Source organism: Leptonychotes weddellii, chromosome 4 (genome assembly GCF_054177405.1).
Source record: "Leptonychotes weddellii isolate Sample4059 chromosome 4, ASM5417740v2, whole genome shotgun sequence".
In the NCBI taxonomy this organism is placed as follows: Eukaryota; Metazoa; Chordata; class Mammalia; order Carnivora; family Phocidae; genus Leptonychotes; species Leptonychotes weddellii.
Window position 1 is genome coordinate 92518534 of NC_138372.1, and position 21944 is coordinate 92540477.

The window sequence follows — 21944 nt, forward strand, 5'->3', positions numbered from 1 at the left end:
GGGGGGGGAAATTGGAGGGAGAGATGAACCATGAGAGACTATGGACTCTGAGAAACAAACTGAGGGTGTTAGAGGGGAGGGGGGAGAGGGGATGGGTTAGCCTGGTGATGGGTATTAAGGAGGGCACATACTGCATGGAACACTGGGTGTTATATGAAAACAATGAATTGTGGATCACTACCTCAAAAACTAATGATGTATTGTATGGTGACTAACATAACATAATAAAATAAAATTTAAAAAAAGATAAGAATTGATTTATTTCTTCTTTGTGTCTCTTATAGCATCCAGCATAGTATATTGGATCTAATAGTGAGTTATTCAATAAATATGTCATTGAAGCTACTTTACAACAATTCTGAAGCTACTTTACAACAATTGAAAAGCCATGGAATGAAACTAGATCTTGCCTGGAATGTAGCCAAAGTCAGACATTGAGTCATGGACCACAAGAGCACAAAAGATGCCTCAGTCTCACCTCCTATATTTTGTGGGGGGGGGCTATCCTAACCACCCACCCCTGTTCACACCAACATGACCACTCATCAACTCTGAGACCTTTAGGATGAGGGTGTTTTAGGTTAGCACTCTGGCAGCCTGACCAGCTGATAGCAAACTGAAATTGGGTGAAGCAGAATTCCAGAAAACAGGCTTTTATCAAGTCCTCACAATCAAGTTCACATCAGAGAAACTGAAATGGGAGATGCATTTTCCCATTCCCCCATGCAGAATACAATTGAGAATACTTTTGCAGCCCCAGATATACATAGTTTTCACTCTCAACCAAAAGCCTCCATTCCTATAGTATTTAAAAAACAGAAAAGTGGTTGTAACAAAAGCCTCATCCTAGAGAACAGCTTGTCACCAACTAGAGGCTAGACTGAAATGAGGCATCTAGTTCAAAATCAAAACACTGCCATGAAAAGACTCCATTCCCAGACACAGGAGCTAATGCACCACCTCTGGCAGTATGTACTTGCTGATTCATGCCAAAAAATTTTTACTGAAATTGGAGCAGCTGACAGTAAAGGGAATCTTAACCAACTCTTTGGGCTCATCAGTTATAAAAGGAGAGCTGAGAGAAAATGTGGTTGGTTTTATTTGACTCATGTCCACCTAACTTCCACTGTTCACTTCTGCTTAGCGTCCCAAAGCACTATTCCAAGCCCAAGCTAAAATTACATTTCTGGGTTAATAACAAGCACAGGAAAATAAATCACGTCTGCCCTAGGAGTGAACCCAAACCAAAAGCTGCCAGAGAGGAATTTGTGAGTTGAGTTTAGAGGCAACTTTAATTCTGAAGGAAATGAACCTTTAAAAAGAAAATTCAAATAACAATCTATGTAGACAAAACATTAATCTACACTGCTTTAATTAATTTGGGAGCCTTTTATAACTTTTTTTTTTCTTAAGTGGCTATCTGCCAGAGCAGAACTTCTCTCAGGGGCCAAAAACAGTAATAGTAAAGACCTTTGTGCTTAGGCTTCATCAGATCCTTAGGTTTATTTCCATTTCCTAAAGGAACATCCAACTACTCAGATGTCTCTATAACAAAATTCCTATAAAAAAGTAAACCATTTGCCCAACTCCCAACACCAATTTCTTGCTTCTACCTAGGCTTTAGTTCATCTAGAAGAGTGGAAGCTTCTGAATACTGTTCTAGATGGCCACATCAGGTGAAAAGACTAGATCAGAACATAGTTCTGTCCATAACTGATGTGGAAATCACACCAGAACAAGGGCAACATGCTTTCTTCTAGTGAGTCAAACCCAAGGCCCCCTGTACAAACAGCTACACATCTATCCTGCTACCACCCTGGATCAGAGAGGATACTCCTACATAGTAGGAGCAGTGCTAATACCTATAGAATATCTTCATACCTAAGGTAGTGCTGTCCAATAAAAATATCATGAGATATACAGATTTAATTTAAAATTTTCTGGTAGCACTTAAACAAAAGAAAAAGAAACTGATGGAATCAGTTTTAATATCATATTTTATTTAACTCAATATATCCAAAACACTATCATTTTAGTATCTAAACCAATATTTAAAACATTATTAGTGAGACACTCTGCTTTTGCTTTTCATACTAAGTCTTCAAAATCAGGTATTTTATAGCTGTGGCACATCTCAGTTCGACCGGTCACACTTCAGATACTCAATAGCAAAATATGGCTAGTGACTACTATATAAAACAGCGTGGATCTGGAATGTTTTACGTGGTAACTGCAATTTACGGTTGAAAGTGTAATTTATAATTAAAATTAAATGTAATTTAATTTACATGATAAATGAAAGGCTCAATAGGTTTTTTACCATTTGTTCTCCCAATACCCCAATAAAGTAACTAAGAGATATTAGTTCCATGGATAGCAAATAAAGTCTTCTGAAGAAAAGGAAGCTGACTCATTTATCCCAAATCAAACCATGAAAAGACTCGGAGAAAATTTCTGGTCATCTTGAAGCCCAGAACTTGCTACTAAAGACCAAAACTTCTCTGCATATGTATTTATAAAACAACATAGTGCCTATCAGGCTCCTCTCATTAAAAACTTATAAATATTTAATGCTATATGTTAACTATACTGGAATTAAAATAAAAAACTTAATTAAAAAAAAACCATGGCAAATTCACAAATCTCCTTTATTTCAAATTGATACCTAGTTTCTTCAGCTATATAATCCCATCCATTCTTTTTCAGATACCTGGCAACTTCACTTCCTCTCCTAGTAGACTAACTCCAACCCTTCTTTTTCTATTGTGTCAAAAGCCAGACCAAACAGTTCATGCTTCAACTCTATAGCTGCAAATTGTAGAGGGAAGTCTGAACAAAGTTGCAATAAGGCTCTTGGGTATAGTGAAAAAATCTCCAAAGTGAATATAAAACATTCATTCAATATTGACTTCTAATTTCAAAGTAACCAGGAAAATTTCTAAAATGGAAAGAAAAATAAAGAATAAATCACCACATCCTAGAATAATAAAATTATAAATTGAACATTGTTTATTAAAAAGATTCAAAATTCTTTTATTTTATTTTATTTTATGATTATTTATTTATTTATTTGAGAGAGAGAGAGAGAAAGAGAGAGGGCACAAGCAAGGGGAGTGTTAGGCAGAGGGAGAGGAAGAAGCAGGCTCCCTGCTGAGCAAGGAGCCCAATGTGGGACTCGATCCCAGGACCCCAGGCTCATGATCTGAGCCGAAGGCAGTCGCTTAACCAACTGAGCCACGCAGGCGCCCAAGATTCAAAATTCTTAAAAAATAAAAAATAAAAAAGGACAATCCACAGAGTCAATTTGTATAGAAAAAGACCACAGATTTGAGCACAGACTTGGGGTTCAACAAGGCTAGATTCAAACCCTAACCCAACCACTATGTGCCTTGAGTAAACTGTTTAACCCTTCTGTATATCCATCACCATCTGTAAAAAGGGTATTTAATAATCTCTACCGTTAATACAGTTATCACAAAGATTACACAAAATAAAACATTGTAATTAGCACAGTATTTGGTTACTAACAAACATTAGTTAACTCCCATCCCCTAGCCCCATTCATTTCTTTAATTTGCATAAAGCAGAAAATACTAATCTGAATTTATAGCTCTGATATCAATAGAAATAGGAACCCTATGACTCCCAATTTTTTCTCTGTTCTTCTCAGAATGAGGTGAGGGCTGGGAGGGTGAACAGTTCGGCTGTATGCTATTGAGAACAAAGGTGCGTAGAGAGCTGTAGTAACTGGTATCACCAGCAACAGTTCAGTCATCCTGTAACTCGTTATTTCCCTCACCTCAACCATATATAATAATGCCAATATTACCATGGCAAGCATTATCACTGAGGAATGTACAGTGTAGTAAGGGAACCAGAGGAGAATACCTAGCTCAGCCTGGAGAGAGGTCACGGAAAGTTCCCTGAAGGAGGCAGCCACTTGACCTGAGCCAGGCAGGCAAAACTGGTGAGGACAACAGGGAGAGGAGTAGAGAAGGGAAATCTGTGGAAGAGGAATGTTGTGAGTGAAGACACAGGATGCAGTAGATACAGGAGAACTGGAAGCAGTTCTTATTGCTGTTGGATGCATGAGAAGACTGGATAAGTAAACAGGGTTGAGACTAGGAAGGAATTCATATAGCAAAGATCTCAGACATGATCCTGTTACTTATGGGGATAGCAAAAAACAAGGCTGCCACTGGACATCAAAGAATCGGCATGAGTGAAAAAGAGGAAGGAAACCTGTGGTGGGAAACCAAAGACTGAGAGTCACTTTTTTTTTTTTTTAAAGATTTTATTTATTTATTTGACAGAGAGACACAGCGAGAGAGGGAACACGAGCAGGGGGAGTGAGAGAGGGAGAAGCAGGCTTCCTGCTGATCAGGGAGCCCAATACGGGGCTTGATCCCAGGACCCTGGGATCATGACCTGAGCCGAAGGCAGACGTTTGACAACTGAGCCACCCAGGTACCCTTGAGAGTCACTTTAAATGACAGCAGATCAAAAGAAATAAATATTGTCACATTGAACTTATTCAGAAATCTGCCATCCTTTATAGAAAATATAAAAACACATGGAGAAAGAAACATGTTATAAGGACTTTCATAAAAAGAGGTACTTATTAAACATCCTGGGGTAAGAAATTTTGATAAAATATCATTTCCCTGGGAGAGCTTCCCCAAGAATGCACCTTCCTAATTAGTATCAAGGCAGAAAACAGAGTATAGCAGCAAGGAAAACTCAGCAGTGAAATCACAGTATCATTTAATCTTCATTGGCATCAGAAGCCTTAGTACCATATACAACAAAGGAGAGATTAGGATGGGGTCAAGTTCCTAACAAGCACCTCATCCTGTCCAATACTGCTGTAAAGATCATTAAAAAGAGAAAAATTTAAATCTTTCCAGTTATTACTGTCATGTAATGAACTTCACAGTAATTTTTTTGAGTTGAAAAGAAAAATGGCCTCTGAAAAAAATCTACCAGAGAAACAGCAAAAGCTAAAGAGAAGAGATAATATGACAGAAAGTGCAGAGTGTTGGGAGTGAAGTCCTAGGATCAAGACACCAAGAAGAAATTCTAGGGAAGTCCAATTCTAGGGAAACCCAGTGGAAAAGTATAAAAAAGGACAGCTTGGAGATTAAAATAAAAAATGTGTGCCCTTCCAGGAAATCATGTTACTAAAGTTTTAAACCCTTTTAATCTTTTTCTATTCATAGTGTACAGGTCTAAAGAGTACTCTAAATAATTAGCTCCTACAGATAAGGGAAAGTAATTTGGAGATTCTAAAGAATACCAGATAGTAATGGCAGCAATCCAACATCAAGGCTTCTTTGCTGGGCAAAATTTCTCACTGGTGCTGAAGTTTCTTCCTTATTTTTTTTTTTAAAGATTTTATTTATTTGAGAGCGAGAGTACGCATGCAAGAGCACAAGCAGTGGAGAGGGAGAAGCAGGCTGCCCATTGGGCAGGGAGCCCGATGCGGGGCTCAATCCCAGGACCCTGAGATCATGACCTGAGCCAAGGCAGCCACTTAACCGACTGAGCCACCCAGGCGCCCCTGAAGTTTCTTCCTTATAACATTAACTTATTCTTGGATTTCCACATTAAATCAAGTTCTCTCAAAAAAGCTTAGTTCTTAGTCACTTAATCAGTTCTTAATTGTTTCCACTTTCAGTTAGATAAATAGATATAAACAGAAATTAGAACCAAATGTCTGCATAAAATCACTTAACTTTCAAAAATAAGTGGAAAATCTGCCTAAGACAACATCAGACACTTCAAGAGGTTGTAAAATTAAGCAAGACTAATGTCTGAGGCTGAAAAATCTATTGTCCTATGTGCAAAAAGGGATACAAAAAAGGAAAAAAAGAGAAACGTAGATGGATGTCATAAAAATAATATCAAGGGTGCCTGCCCAACCCTTTGCATAATTAGAGGACATGGCAATAAGATGAGATAGATTTCTGTCCATGAATAAGCTCTGAACTCTTGTAGTGTATATAACTTATATTTTTACTTTTTAGTTGGAAGAAGAGTATTTTAATAGCCTTTCATATAATTATGATTATTCTTTGATACTATACCAAAACTTAACAAGTTGCAGTTTCTTTTTTTTCTAGCTTTACTGAGATATTTTTGACATATAACATTGTATAAGTTTAAAGTATACAATGTAAAAAAATAAAGTATACAATGTGATGATTTGATATATGTTTATAGTGTGTGTAGCAAAATGATTACCACGTAAGATTAGTGAACACATCAATTATTTCACATAGTACCTATTTTTTTTTAAGTGTGGTGAGAACATTTATATTTTCATGGTTAACTATGTTCTTTTCCTCTCAAATATGTATTAAGTATCTGCTATATCCTAAGGCAATGTGCTGCTTTTCCCAGACCTCAGAGTCTGTCAGTAATGCTTTTCTCTCGTATCTGCCATAGCACCTTAGCATGGTGCTGAGGTACTGAGTTCAGAGCAGTGGCCCAATAAATACCTATGAAATATTTTTCTTTAAATGAGCATAGGAGAACATATGGGGTTAGCACTATACCCAATGATGTAGCACAGAGACCCTTGTAAAAGGTGCCCACTTCAGTAACAGCCTTCCTCTGGTTACCAATCCATGTCCCATTCTGACTGATTTACCACAGTGTGCATACCTGTCCACTGAGGGGGGCAGCGGCAGTTGTAAGTGTTAACCCCATCCACACAAACCCCTCCATTCTGACACTTGTGGTTAGGGCAGTCATCAATATTCCGCTCACAGGTGACCCCTTCAAAACCTGGATAGAGAAGAACAGAGAAAATAATGAATTCTCATGCAGATGTAAATCATCAGCTCTTCTACAGAACATGGTCATCAGAACAGACCTACTTCATTATTTCATTTCAGGAGCTAGCAGCTGGTTAACCCAGGACTCACCATACAAAAAATTGCCCAATCTTCTGTCTTCTCTTGCCTCAAGAGAAGCTAGACAGTTAGAGTGACTCATGATGCCAATGACATGCCTTCGCAGTTACCTCACAAGTATTTCAAAGTGTTTTTATGAAATAAAATCCCAGTGAAGATAAATGTCTACTTAGATAACTATTCACTGGTTCTTAAAAAAGGTGGGGGGGGGATATTAGATTTTCCCCAGCTCCATGCTAGATTAATGGGAAGAATAGATAAAAGATCACCTAATTAAATTTAAATTCATTTACTTTCTTCTTAGGATGTTTGCTTGGGAAAACTAGGTTGGGGTGGGAAATAAAAGAAAAATATTGAGCTCACAGTCTGAAGATATGGGTCAAGTTCCAACCTCACTACCTATAAGCTATTTAACACAGGATAAATTACAAACTCTGCATTAGCTTCCTCATCTGTAAAATGAGGCGGATTCCACCTGCCCAACGTGCCTTTCTAGTGCCATATCATGAGTAAAGTACATTATAAACATAAAAAGCTATCTGAAAATGGGGTGGCATTATTATTAATTAAACTTACCAACCCTTCAAGTTCTTCATCCTTCTCTCCACATTTATGGCATTACTTCCTTCCTCTTGATTTTCCCTTTTATGAAAAATGAAACCAACACACCAAACTTCACCCTAACTGCCCACGGTGTGTTTCTCTGTAATTTATATATTGAGCTTTTTCCTTTCTCCTTGGCTACCAAATCCCTTAGCTATTAAAATAAAAGACTACCAGCTTTAAAACTGAATTTTTTTTTTTTAAAGATTTTATTTATTTATTTGACAGAGAGAGACACAGCGAGAGCAGGAACACAAGCAGGTGGAGTGGAGAGGGAGAAGCAGGCTTCCCGCGGAGCAGGGAGCCCGATGCGGGGCTCGATCCCAGGACCCCGGGATCATGACCTGAGCCGAAGGCAGACGCTTAATGACTAAGCCACCCAGGCGCCCCTAAAACTGAATTTTCAACTGATCATTCTATTTGAAATATAGTATGACTAAGTATTTGGTCTCTTCAAAATGTCCCTAAGGTTCTTCTTCTCTCACTCAAAACGCTTACCAGGTCTTATACTAGGCACTGGGGATGTAACTGTGAGTAAAAAAGACAGAATGTCCCTGCTTTTGGGGTATTTACAGTCTGGTGAGTGGGACAGACAGCAATCACACCTTGCTTTATTCACTCCTACCACAAGCCCCTGTGGTATTCTACAGCTGCTTTGTTACACTGCAACATGGCTGGTTTCTCTGAATAAAGCGGCAGTCATGTAAATGGGTATAAACCAAGTGGCAAAAAAAAATTACTGACACCAAAGGAAATCACTTCACAGAAGATGGGGATAATTGAAAGCTTGCCTAAGGAGAATTCTATTTCTCTGGGCATTTGGTATTCAGTCCATTCAAGCAGATGAATCATTAAGTAAGCTTGAGAAAGACTGTGAGAATTTTTATAGACTCAGATTTTTAAAAATTTACCGTATTACTCATATATCTGTTTAATTGTATGAAAGTCTTACAAATGAACTGACTCAGAAAATTCTGGTTTAAGCCCACCCATAATTAAGATAAAGTAAGGGCAAATCTACAGATCCACTGAGTAGCAGTGTCTGAACAAGAACTGAGGTCTTTGCTCCTACTCCAGTGCTCTTAATGGAAACATTCCTTAGAAGAGTTAAAGATAGAGTTTTAGAGTGTGGGAGGGAAATAGGGCTGCTGGCTCACCACTGCTGGAACCTGTGTGGTCTAGTGGTATTCTGGAACTGGTAACTTGATCTCTCTGGTGACTAAGACTAATATGGTTGACTACAGTGTCAGGGAGGTGATAAAGCCCTGGTAGCCAAACTATTAGGAATTGAAACTGTGACCCTAAATTTATATCAGCCAATGCTACAACTAACTGAATTCACCAACCACAGACAGATTAAGAAAGCAGAAGCATTTCAGCATAACCACAACTATAAGAAATAAAATGTTTTCTTTTTATCACTGACTGACTATTTTCAAGGTAGTTCTTCCCTGTCAAAGGTAAGTAGGTAAGAAGGCAAGTTGCTAAGAGTTAATTCATGATTAAAGCATGGCCTCTGGGACCTAGGTTCAACTTTTAACCTTCCCATGCAATAGGTGAGTGAACAGGGGCAAGATACTGCAACTTTCTTTCCTCTCTGGGGGGAATAAACAGGGTCTACCACAAAGGGTTACTATAAAGAATAAATTAGTTAGATACACAGAGCACTTAATTCAGTAAAGGGTGCTGGGACAATTGAACATCTACAGGCAAAAGAATAAATTGGACCTCTTTCCCATACCATAACAAAAATTAACTTAAAATCTGGGGCTCCTGGGTGGCTCAGTGGGTTGAGCGGCTGCCTTCGGCTCAGGTCATGATCCCAGAGTCCCGGGATCGAGTCCCACGTTGGGCTCCCAGCTCAGCGGGGAGCCTGCTTCTCCCTCTGACCCTCTCCCCTCTCATACTGTTTCTCTCTCTCTCTCAAATAAATAAATAACTAAAATCTTAAAAATAAAATAAAATAACTTAAAATCTAAGAGTTAAAATTATAAGACTCTTGTAAGAAAAGATAGGAGTGAATCTTTGTGACTTGGGCTAGGCAAAGCTTTCATAAATATGAACAAAAGCACAAGCAACAAGACAAAAATTAGAAAGTTTGGACTTCATCGAAATTAAAAACATTTGGCCTTCAAAAGATACCATCAAGAAAGTGAAAAGACAGCCCACGGGATGAGAGAAAATATTTGTAAATCATTTATCTGATAAGAGACTTGTATGCAGGACATATAAAGAACTCTTACAGCAATAATAAAAATACAGTATAAATAATATAATAATAAAAAGGCAAATAGCCCATTATAGAATGGGTAAAGGACTTGAACAGACATTTCTCCAAAGATGATATACAAATGGCCGTAAGCACATGAAAAGATGCTCAACATCATTAGCTATCACACGGAAATGCCCATCAAAACCACAATGAGATGTCGCCTCACACCAACTAGGATGGCCATAAAAAAAACAGACAATAATAAGTGTTGGTGAGGATGTGGAGGAATCGGAACTCTCCTTTACTGCTGGCTGAAATGTAAAATAGTACAGCCACTTTGGAACAATCTGGCAGTTCCTGAAAAGGTTAAACAGAGTTACCATATCACCCAGAAAGACCCCTCTGAAATATGGACCCAAGAGAAATGAAATACATGTCCACACAAAAACTTGCATAAGAATGTTCACAGTGGCATTATTCATAATAGCCAGAAAAGCAGAAGCAGCCCAAACGTCAATTAACTGATGAATGGATAAATAAAATGTGGTGAGCACTGAGTAACGTATAGGATTGTTGAATCAATGTTTTACATATGAAACTAATATAACATTATATGTTAATTATACTTCAACTTTTAAAAAGTAGGGGGAAAATGTGGTAAATCTACAATGGAATATTATTCAGCCATGAAAGGAAGGAAGCACTGATACCTCCTATAATATGAATGAACTTCAAAAACATTAGGTGAAAGAAGCCAATCACAAATGACCACATATGTTTCCATTTATATGAAATGTCCAGAGCAGGCAAATCTATAGGGACAGAAAGTAGATTAGTAGTTGCCTGGTGCTGGGGGAGAATTAGGGACCAAGGCAATGTGACTGTTGATGGTACAGGGTTCCTTCTGGAGTGATAAAAATGTTCTAAAATTGATTGTGGTGATGATTACACGTACCTGTGAATACCATGAAAACCACTGAATTGTACACTTTAAAGAGCAAATGATATGGTATGCAAATTATATCTCAATAAAGCTATTATATTAGGGGGGAATGCACTTAAAACAGTCCCTGATGCATGACAAGTGATCCATACATATAAGCTAATACTATTATATATGAATAGAATCAAAACAGCCCTTAGAGATTATCTACTCTGATCCTTTTATGTTATAGATGAAGAAGTTGAGGGCCATATGGCTGACTTATCCAAGTTTACATGGCCAGTAGGCAGGAGTCAGTACTGAACCAGTTTCAATCAGTATGCTGTCTGGGACCCCAGAGTTCCCTTGCAAAAATCTGAAAAACTAACCTAAGGTTAAAAGTCCCCATGTCTGAGAAAACTCAAGCCAAATCAGTTCTCCTCCAGAGTTAAGACAGGATTTATGCTTTAAAAATAGAGATACAGACCTCTTTTAGGAAATAGCTAGCAAATTCTTGTAAGAAAGTCCACCCAAGGAGGGGAGGTGGTGGTAAGGCTTATATGAATAAGTTACAGTGCAATCACTTCATAAAAATGTATTTTAAGGTTCTAGGGGAAAGGGAAACAGACAAGTCTCCAGACCTGTGGGTGGGATGGATGTAGCAGATTTACAAAGAGGTTCACATGACCGTACTAAAAGGAGTCTACTGCTTAAAGCCAACTCACATCCTTAAAAGGCCAAAAGGAGAGAAATTAAACTTAGAAGGAACATTTTAAGACTGTGCTGTTATAAAACCATGGCCCACGTAACTGATAAATGATGACAGTGAGGGTGGGGAGCAGAAAAGAATCTTTTGAACTTGTCATCCCACACAGAGAAGAGCATCTCTCAAGAAAGCATCCATATCTTTCCATTTTCACATGCTGGGATGTGTGAGGGTGGAAAGGCTTGTGGAGAGATACAAAGAAGAGAGCAGAAAGAGGAAGATGAGATGACATAACTAGGATTCTCTCAAACCAGGCTAAAAGTCCTCCGGAAGAGCTTCAGTCTGCAGGGATGAAAGAGTGAGGAAAAAACCAGGAATATCTGAAACTGGACAAAGGCAAAAAAGAGCTACAAGTCTACTTTCTTCCCCAACCCCCCAAGAAGAAATCTGACACAAAAGCAAACTGGTCCCATATCTGTCCCGCTGGTTTTCTTGGCACACATCTTCCATTCTCCAAATGGGCCCAGATGAGCTCGCTGGCCCTCGTGACTAGCCCATGTAGCCCCAAGCCCCACCACCCACACAGGCTACTGCTCCTACACGCCTCTCTTGATATCTCCCTAATGATCTCCACCCTTCTAAATTCATCACTGAAAAAGTCAAAGAAATGATTAAGGTGAATCAAAAGAAAGAAATTCGGTATATATATTTTTAAGTTATGGAATATAATAATTCTCTTTTCTATCATAATCAATTCATTCATTTGTCAAATATTCACTGGGTCTCAATTTTGTGCCATGCACTAAGTTGGGTACTGGGAGGAAGAGTTAAAATGAGAGTGTCTACTGGGAAAGATGAACAAATAAACCATCAGTGTGATAAGTGCTGTGCTAGAGGTATACAAATTACCAAAAGACCTTAGGGAGGTCTCCAATCTCCATGGGGATTGGGAACATAGAAGGCATTTCAGTGAAATAGGTGCCTTTGACACATGATAAAGAATAAGCTCTAGGGGCACCTGGGTGGCTCAGTCAGTTGAGCATCTAACTCTTGATTTTGGTTCAGGTCATGATCTCAGGGTTGTGGGATGGAGCCCTGTGTTGGGCTCTGTGCTCAGCGTGGAGTCTGCTGGAGATTCTCTTTCTCTCCCTTTGCTCCTCCGCCACTCATGCTCTCTCTCTAAATAAATAAAATCTTTTTTTTTTTTTTAAAGAATAATTTCAGGCACCTGGGTGGCTCAGTTGGTTAAGCGACTGCCTTTGGCTCAGGTCATGATCCCAGGGTCCTGGGATCGAGCCCTGCATCGGACTCTCTGATTGGCAGGAAGCCTGCTTCTCCCTCTCCCACTCCCCCTGCTTGTGTTCCCTCTCTCGCTGTCTCTCTCTCTCTGTCAATTAAATAAATAAAATCTTTAAAAAAAAATAAAAAGGAATAATTTCTATATAAAAAGGCAAGGTGGGCAGGGGAAGGCGATAAAAGCTAAGGAGATAGCATGGTCCAAACTACTGAGCATAAGAGAATAGGAAAGACTTCCAGGAACGTCAACTAAAACTGGAACTAAAATGATGTACTTTCAGTCTGAAAAGTGATATGATCATTTCTTCATCTGTTCCAGAGAAATGTGCCAAAGTGTGATTAGTGTAATACCCAAGAGAAAGTTACATGCCCCTGCATATGAGAATGCAAGAGGGAATTATTTCCAACAGTTTTTAAGCTCAGACACAAAAGCCACAAAATGGGCTTAAACTTTATTTTAATGATATAGGGATATCACATATAATCAGCCTGTAAAGTACAGAGGTGGTTCACAAAGAATAAACCTCCGTTGTTTGGAGAGGACGGATCAGACAGCTTTTTATGAAATTTTTTAAAAATCACAGAGAAATAGAGAGGTATAGGAGACAGAGAAAAGCAAAGTACATCGAGGACTGGCCAATCCAACTGTGAACTCACAAGGCACAGCCAACATATTCAAACAATCCACTGTTCTCTGATTACCTGTGCTACTTTTTAAAATATCCACAAACACAAAACCAGCCCAACTCATTCTCTCCCCATTAATTGGCCCTAACCCAAAAATACTGGGAATCAATGATCCAATAATTTATTTTCTATGTTGCTCTTATGTTAAAATTATTCTGGCTGAGTGTCCCTCCTCAGGGCTTCTGCTAAAGACTTATTTAATGGTAGCCCACAAAGGATCTGGATCATTAACAGTTGATCATCCAAGGAGAAGATGACATATGGTTCCTTGATTTGATTCTATTAGTTCCCTCTTGAATATATTCCATTCTTCTTCCCTCTGTGGAGAAACACTTCTTTCTCTGTTGTGGAAGAGGAGTCATTTTTGCAGTTGTAATCCCCTCTCCGTGAGACTTACAGTAAAACTCAAATACTAGGCTCACATTACTCAGCCATAAAAAGGAATGAGATCTTGCCATCAGTGACAACATGGATGGACCTAGAGGGTATTATATGCTAAGTGAAATCAGTCAGACAGAGAAAGACAAATAAATACCATATCATTTCACTTATATGTGGAATCTCAAAAACAAAACAGACTCTTAAATATAGAGAATAAAGTGGGGGTTGCCAGAAAGGAAGTGGGGGTGGGAGGATGGGCAAAAGAGGTGAAAGGGATAAAGAGGGACAACCTTCCAGTAATAAAATAAATACGTCATGGAGGTAAAAAGTACAGCAGAGGGAACAGAGTCTGCAATATCGTAATAGTGTTGTATGGGGACAGTGGTGAGCACTGTGTAACGTACCAAACTGTCGAATCACTGTTGTACACCCGAAACCAATATAACATTGTATGCCAAATATACTACAATAATAAAAATTTAAAAATCAACTCACAGTAACTATAGTGTCCTTTGCAGGAAAAGAACTATAATTTGACCATTTGAATATAGTCACTAACCTATGTGCGGTTCACTGACTTTCAGAGTTGAAAAGGACTCTGAAATTCTTATCCAGTACCAGAGTACACAAGAACTAAAGGAGAAGCCACATTAAGTCTAGGACGTATGATACCAGGAAGAAAATGAGAAGACCAAAATTACATTCTCAATACTATGATATTATACTAAACTCACTTGGTCCATAAATATTTGTGTGCCTATTATGAACTTGGCACTGTTTGGGGGTGCTTAGGATACATCACTAAACAAAAACAAAGATTCTAACTTTCACTCTGAAGAGGGGAAGAGGCGGCAGAATTTGGACAAGACAGACAATAAACAATAGGCATAATGAAGTAAATTATATAGTGCAAATTATATACTAAGCAGATGATAAGTGTTACAGAAAAAGAAAAGAAAAAGTAGACCAGGGCCAATAATTAAGGGGGGAGGGAGTTGGTTACTATATGAAATAGGGTGATTAGGGTAGGCCTCAATTAAAAGTGTAACGACTTGAAATGTGACAGGGAGCACACATGGGAGTTGCTTAATACCCTAACTAGCCTTTTTCCCTCCTGCTGACTTGGTTTCTCCATTTTTAGAACTGAAACAATGATTCTCTTCAAATAATGGTGTTATTTACATTGAGATAGTGATTATTATTTTAAGTAACATTTTAGTATCTTGAATAGTGCAGAGCACAATGGAAGGAGGGGCAAGGAGAATGGTATTGCATTATGAAAAAGACTTTCTCAGAAAAAAATAATCTCCAGGCACTATTTCCCTATATGGAAATAAAGTTAATACTTTCCAAACTCCACCTGGGACATAAAAACAATGAGCATAGAATCTTAAAAACTGTGTAAATACATACAGCATCATCTATTGTTTTGAATTCTTTTTAAATTTCTTTTTATATATTGTCTAAGCTGATGTCATCTGTTTTAGATCATGCGACCCCAAAAGGCAAGAACTAGTCTACTTAACTATCTTAAATGTATGCATGGTGCCATGTATAGGTCAATATGTAACAAAGAGTATTTGATCATAAGTAGAAGTATCTCCTACTTTTTTTTTAATCCAAACATCTCAAAGCATTTAACAAAAAGTGTCACACATTTTCAAAGCACCTTCAGGGATAGACAAGCAGTGCAGTGTGATGCAGTGAAACGTAGAGGCTTTAGAAATAACCTGTCTGGTTTTCCTAACCACATGTTAGCTGTGCAACTTTGGGTGAATCACTTAACATCTCCACACTTGAGCTATTTCACCTGGGAAAACTAGAATAATAATACCTATCCCCAAGGTTTTTGTATAATTGAGCTAATGGATGCAGAAGTACCTGGCACAGCGCCTAACTCATAAAAGGCATTGAATAAATGTTAGTTTTCTCTTTGCCAAATCTTCTCCCCACCCCCTGAATCCCCATCCTGAACCCCAACACACACACACACACACACACACACACAACTTCATCAGTGAGTAAACAATGTCTTGCTTTAAATTACAAGCAGAGTGTAAAAGACAGCCAAGATCTCCTTACTCCATCCCACGAGCCCTGGCAGCCTCTCAGCTGTGGAATCCCTGGTTATTTCCTTTCTCAAGAAGGAGATACTATTCTGGTTTGACAGATCCTTTCCTGGACACACTCTCAGAATTCCCTAAGGTTCTTATCGTGGCTAATGGATAACAATGCAGAGACTATGGGAGTGAACAATCACTCTCTCTTAGCTAAAAACTTCCTTTATTGACTTCTCTGACTTCCCGTCAGTATTTCTCTGACAAATCAACCTCTTGTTCTGGGCAACTATTAAAAATAATTTTCTTGAAACTGAAAAAACACATTTAGCTTTCAACAATAAATCATGCTAACCTCAATCATTAGCCACTTAGACTACTAGCTTATTAGAATATCAGAATATGTGTAAAATTAAATTGTTTACATTTCTGTCTCCTTCTTTAACCCTTAGAATATGGCCAACAAATATGGGAGTGAAGAAAGATATCTCTTAGCTATTTCTTCTACAAGATAATGTGGATGACAGTAATACTCTGTCTATAAAATTTATTTAGTGTCTAGAATGATTACCTATTCATCGAAAGAGAAACTGAAAGCAATACAATTAATAGTTTGTTCTTGTGGCCTACAGTTAAATGGTATAAAGTTTTTTATTATGTGGCAGCGTCTTGTATCACTCTTTTCCAAGCACACAGCACATTGCCCAGAAAACAAGTGGCAGTCAATAAATTTTTACTGAATGAAATGAATTAATTACCATTTGGTTTTATACCAAGGACCAACATATGACCTTTAATCCCCTAAAGATAAAACACAAAATCCCATTATATGTGAACCACATCCACAACACCAGAATCTAAGATTCCCATTTTGAAAGAATAGCTAGAACAACTTCTTTTTGAGGCAATTCTGCTTACTTAGCACTTTATTCCCCCCTACAGTTTTCCTTCTTTTGTTTTTGTACTAAGGATATTTGTATAAAAACAGAATCTTTGTTGCTTAGTAATTCATCTGCTCCAGCTGCTTGTGTTCTGTTCCCAATCAAAATTCTCGGTGTTCAGCGTCCTCATCATTTTTACAAGGGGTTAGCGAATTGGCCAGGCTTGCTCCTTTCTCCATCTCTACGGAACCCTGGGCCCCAAGCTCCCATACATTGCTCTTTTCTTGGCTTCTCTCTTGTAGTTATGTCTGGTTGTACATACCTTTTCTATCAGCACACATCAGAAAGTGCCCATTGAGTAACACAGCACTACCCCAATTCCAAAATTCTCTAGCTTCAAGTCAGAGCAAGGTTACCCAAAGTCACAGAGGGTACACGGAGAGGGCCAGGAGCCCAGAATATTACAAAAGGTAATATTCTGTAAGGACAGGCGGGTGCATTTAGGTAGGTAGGAAAGTAATCCAGTATTCCTTCAGAGGTGAAAGCACGTAGGAAAGTTGACCACCTACTTTTATTGTCAATTCAGTTTAAAGCACTTTACTAATCACACATCTTTCGACATCTAATTCTCATTGTCTTCCCTTCCATTCCATAGACCTATCTGTCTCTTTCTCAGAGCTGTTTCTCTTATTTCTTGCTGTTCCTCCAAAAAGGACAATAAACAATTTCCTAGCCACTCATCATCATAAACTCTGACATGTTAAATTACCCCCTACTCAGTTTATGGACCCTATTAGTCCATAAAACTCTTCCCTCACCGGCAACCCACCCCACACAAAATTCTTATTTCCCCTTTTCCCTGCTGGGAAGTATGTTTCCTAAAGGAGCAACGGAGCCAAACCCACCACCTTCCTTCTGTGCCGAAGGTGCATCCCCCAACCTCAGGACACTAGGGGCTCTCCTTACCTGGAAGGCAGTTGCATTCAAACGCGAAGTCACCCGTCTGCCGGCAGGTGCCACCATTGACACAGGGGGAGGGTGCACAGGGCACGTAGGGGCTGTCACAGTGCTGGCCTGTGAAGCCCTGGGGGCACTGGCACTGATAGGAACCCGGTAGGTTGAGGCAGGTGCCACCACGCTGGCACCGTCCTGGAAGGTCGCACTCATTGACATCAGTCTCACACTTCTGTCCTGTGAAGCCTGCGAGGCATCTGCAGGAGAACTGGTTGGCCACGGTGGTACAGGTACTTCCGTTGGCACAGGGATGAGACAGGCAAGCATCCCTCCACTGGCACAGCTTACCTAAGGAAGGAGAACAGAGCTCAGTGCTGCCCACTGAAGTGGGAGCCAGCCCCATCGTCAACATCGCCCGTCTCCCACCCACCCAACATCAGTTACTGTGTGGAGAATCCCTAAGCTCTCTGAACTTCACAGGAAGCCCAAACCAGAGCCTCCTCAAGATCACCTGATACAGGCCCCCCCTGGGGCCCTCAGCCAAATACAAAGACTCAGGGGGGCACACGGAGGGGACTGTAGGCTAGTCGCATGAAGCCCCTCCTTGCAGGATGCCATCCTACCTCCCGACTCACACCTTGTCTCTGCATAAGCTGCGCCTCTGTTTGGAATGCCATCTTCCTTTTTGTTTACCTAGTGAACTCCCACTTGGTAACTCTACTCAGAAATTTCCCTATTGCCCTTCTCAGCTCCCTAAATCACTCTCTCTCACACACACATCTGTACATGTACACACACACTCCAAATTTGCTGTTCCCATTTACTGTATCACACACCACACGGGCAGGGGTTGGATCTCGGTAGCAGGCTCTCAAAGCATGTCTTCTGAGTGAATAAAATGCATTGATCTTTTCCACAATATATAGTTACTAAACAGATCTCTTATATGATAGAAACAAGTCAATGCTGGGGTGCCTGGGTGGCTCAGTCGTTAAGCGTCTGCCTTCGGCTCAGGTCATGATCCCAGGGTCCTGGGATCGAGCCCCGCATCGGGCTCCCTGCTCGGTGGGAAGCCTGCTTCTCCCTCTCCCACTCCCCCTGCTTGTGTTCCCTCTCTCGCTGTGTCTCTCTCTGTCAAATAAATAAATAAAACCTTTAAAAAAAAAAAAAGAAACAAGTCAATGCTACTTCTATTTCCTTTAAACACAACCCACACACATAACCTGGGAAACATTTTATTAATTGTGGTCTTGCTATAAATATTGCTTGATGTGTTTGAAGAGGATGAAGAATCTCTGGCTATTTATCTATGAAAAAAAACTAGAAGCTGTCACGAGAATAAAGGTCTAGAAAGGTAAGTCTTATGGACTCTCAGGTAGGAAAATATAAGAGGAAGCCAGGAGACTCCGACGTGCTAGATCCTATAGCATGTCTTTGAGACAGAAGGACAGAGAAAAAAAAAAATTCCCATGCTATTAGTAAATCTGGTATTCATATGGATTTTTGTTTTCATCAGCTTAAGCTTTTTGTTTTTAGCTAAAGATTATGAGAACCCCCTGAACTTATTAGTATTCCAATCGGTGGTCTAGGTAAACATCCAAATATTTGACCCCCATAGAAAAACAAATGAAAGCCATGACAGCTTTTCTAAAAAGAAGCAGGAGATGACACATGAGCACACAGAAGTGCTCTCTATCAAGGAATGTCACATCAAAGGGGAAAGGTACAATAAAAATTTCGGCACAGCAGGGGCGCCTGGGTGGCTCAGTCGGTTAAGCATCTGCCTTCAGCTCAGGTCTTGATTCTGGGGTCCTGGGATTGAGCCCCGTGTCCAGCTCCCTGCTCAGTGGGGGGTCTGCTTCTCCCTCTGCCCCTCCCCCCACTTGTGCACTCTCTCTCTCTCAAGTAAATAAAATCTTAAAAAAAAAAACAAAAACGGGCACAGCACATGTGTCTCAGGATACTAAGCAGAGAGAAAAAGAAGGAACTAAAATTCTTCTTCCTTTTTGGGACGCCTGGGTGGCTCAGTTGATTGAGCGACTGCCTTCGGCTCAGGTCATGATCCTGGAGTTCCGGGATCGAGTCCCGCATCGGGCTCCCTGCTTGGCGGGGAGTCTGCTTCTCCCTCTGACCCTCCCCCCTCTCATGCTCTCTCTCTATCTCATTCTCTCTCAAATAAAAAAAAAAAAATGTTTAAAAAAATAAATAAATAAAATAAAATTCTTCTTCCTTTTTTTTTCTTCATTCCTCTGAGAGGAACTTACCTACACTGGAGAAGAGACAAAAATGGTTCCTTCTGGCTACCGTGTGTGTAGAGTATTTGCCTACAACTGAAACAGAAAGGTCCCTGAACCTATGCTATCTACATGCACTAACTCCCCACCTCTGTTTCTTCAACTATGAGTGGAGATAAGCTAAGAAGATCTGACTAGATGGAGTATAAGGGCTACCACAAAACCAAAAGGGTAAACTTAAATATTGTAATCCCTAAAGACAGACAAAAATGGCAGATGTGTGAAAATAATCAGAGCCCTGCAGAACACCAAGAAGAGTTCCTTTTAATGGCAAAGGAAGAAGTTTTAATATGGGGATCATTTCAGAGTAACATTTTAATTATTAAGAAGACATTACTGCCATTTCCACTAGTCAAGTTTAAAATGTTTTAAATGGCTATGCCTTCCCTTTGTTGGTGGGGCAAAACAATTCAAAAATGACAATCAGGGAAAAAAATATTCTTTTAACCACCAAATCTCTTCAAAGAATCACAGCAACAATTCTGTCATGGTCATGATGAAGATAATGGACCATTCTAACTATCCTCTACCCCTACCAACACCTTTTAATGAAAAGTCAGTAAAACAAGTATTCCAAACTAACTGATCCAGTCTAGTTTACTGAGTATGTTTTTAGTTTTTGTTTATCAAATTTATAGAATTGCTGGTGTAGCAAGAGACAAAATAGTGAATGGTTCTGCTTTCCTCATCTAACTTAATAAACATCTGTGGTTCATTTTGAATAAAACTCAAGCCCACCTCTGAAGAACTCATAATCTAGTCAGATAAGAGACATATTAAAAAAATTATTACAATAAAATGTGACACATAGGATAACAGAACAGAGAGACTAACTGCCTAAAGGAATCACAAAAAAGTCACTAAGACAGAATTTTAAGTAACATTGGGCAATCACCAATTATAGAAAAGGGCATTCCAGGCAAAGGGGTGTGCAACAGCATGGAGGCAACAGGAAGTATGACATTTTCGGAAATGATGAGAATGTTGTTGGTGCGACTAGAGCTAGATGCTTGTGGGAAGTGAAGCTATAAAAAGACATAAGGCTGAGACCATGATGGGCTATGGAAGCCATGTAAAAGAGTTTGCAGTTGACTCTGTGGATGATAAAAAGTCATTAGGCATTGTAAGCAGGTGAGTTTGTGAGAGGATTGGCATTTATGATCAAAGATGTGGCAATGGGACAGGTGAACAAGACGGGGAGAAAGTAAAGGCAAGGAAACCAGTTAGGAAGCCAACTGCAGGAGCCCAGGTATGGGCTGAGCTGTCACCAACATGGACAAGGCTAGACCTCAACTGCAGAGCAGGAAAGGAAATGGAGAACAGTAGACAGGTGAGAGGTGCTTTGTGGCTAGGTTAGGGGCCTGAGTCTAAGTGGGGTAAGGGAGAAGGGGGGTCTAGTTTGAAATAGGTGGACTATACATCACCACCACCCATTTATATCAACATGTTGAGTGTGAGGTACTTGTCGAGTTTCCAAGGATAATATGCATCAGACAGTTAGAAATACGAGCCTGAATGTCGGGGTAGGGGTGGAGTGAAAAGGGTGACTATAAGCGTCACCAGCAACTAAGGAAGATAATGACAGCTGAAGCCACTGGAGATAGTGAGCTGGGGGAGCTGTGATATGGCTCAAAAGAGGGCTCAAAACAGAGTTCCAAGGAACACAAAAATTTAACAGATGAGGACAAGGCAATGCAGAAGCAAAAGGAATAGTCAGAATACAGAAAACCAGAAAAACCAGTGCCCTGAATGTCAAGAAGTAAGCAATCAATAGCACAGACAGGTTTTCTTCTAGTGACGGTGAAGTAAAGTTCCGATCCCCAATCTTGACATATATACTTTAGGCAGTCAAATACTTCTGCCTTTCTCTTTCTCTTTCTCCCCTCTTAGAACTCTCAAAAGGGAGTTAAAGATAGTTGTCTGGAACACTCTAGTTCCTTATCATAATGTTAAATGTACACCAGAGTTAGAGGATCCTTAAGAGCAACATGTCAAGATCTAAGAGATGCTAAAGAAAGGTATCTGCTGAGAATA

At 39.6% G+C, this 21944-nt stretch overlaps 2 protein-coding genes across 2 annotated transcripts in view; both read right to left on the reverse strand.

Annotated features, from left to right (window-relative positions):
* The window catches only part of REG4 (regenerating family member 4), a 266112-nt gene that overhangs the window by 104754 nt on the left and 139414 nt on the right, over nucleotides 1-21944 (reverse strand). The gene's annotated exons all lie outside the window — the stretch shown is intronic.
* The window catches only part of NOTCH2 (notch receptor 2), a 157533-nt gene that overhangs the window by 61967 nt on the left and 73622 nt on the right, over nucleotides 1-21944 (reverse strand). The window contains exons 4-5 of the mRNA XM_081815798.1: nucleotides 17629-17964; nucleotides 6667-6789 (exon numbers count right to left, since the gene is read on the reverse strand). Of these exons, the coding sequence (XP_081671924.1) occupies nucleotides 6667-6789; nucleotides 17629-17964 (459 nt within the window). The remainder of the gene's footprint in view (nucleotides 1-6666; nucleotides 6790-17628; nucleotides 17965-21944) is intronic.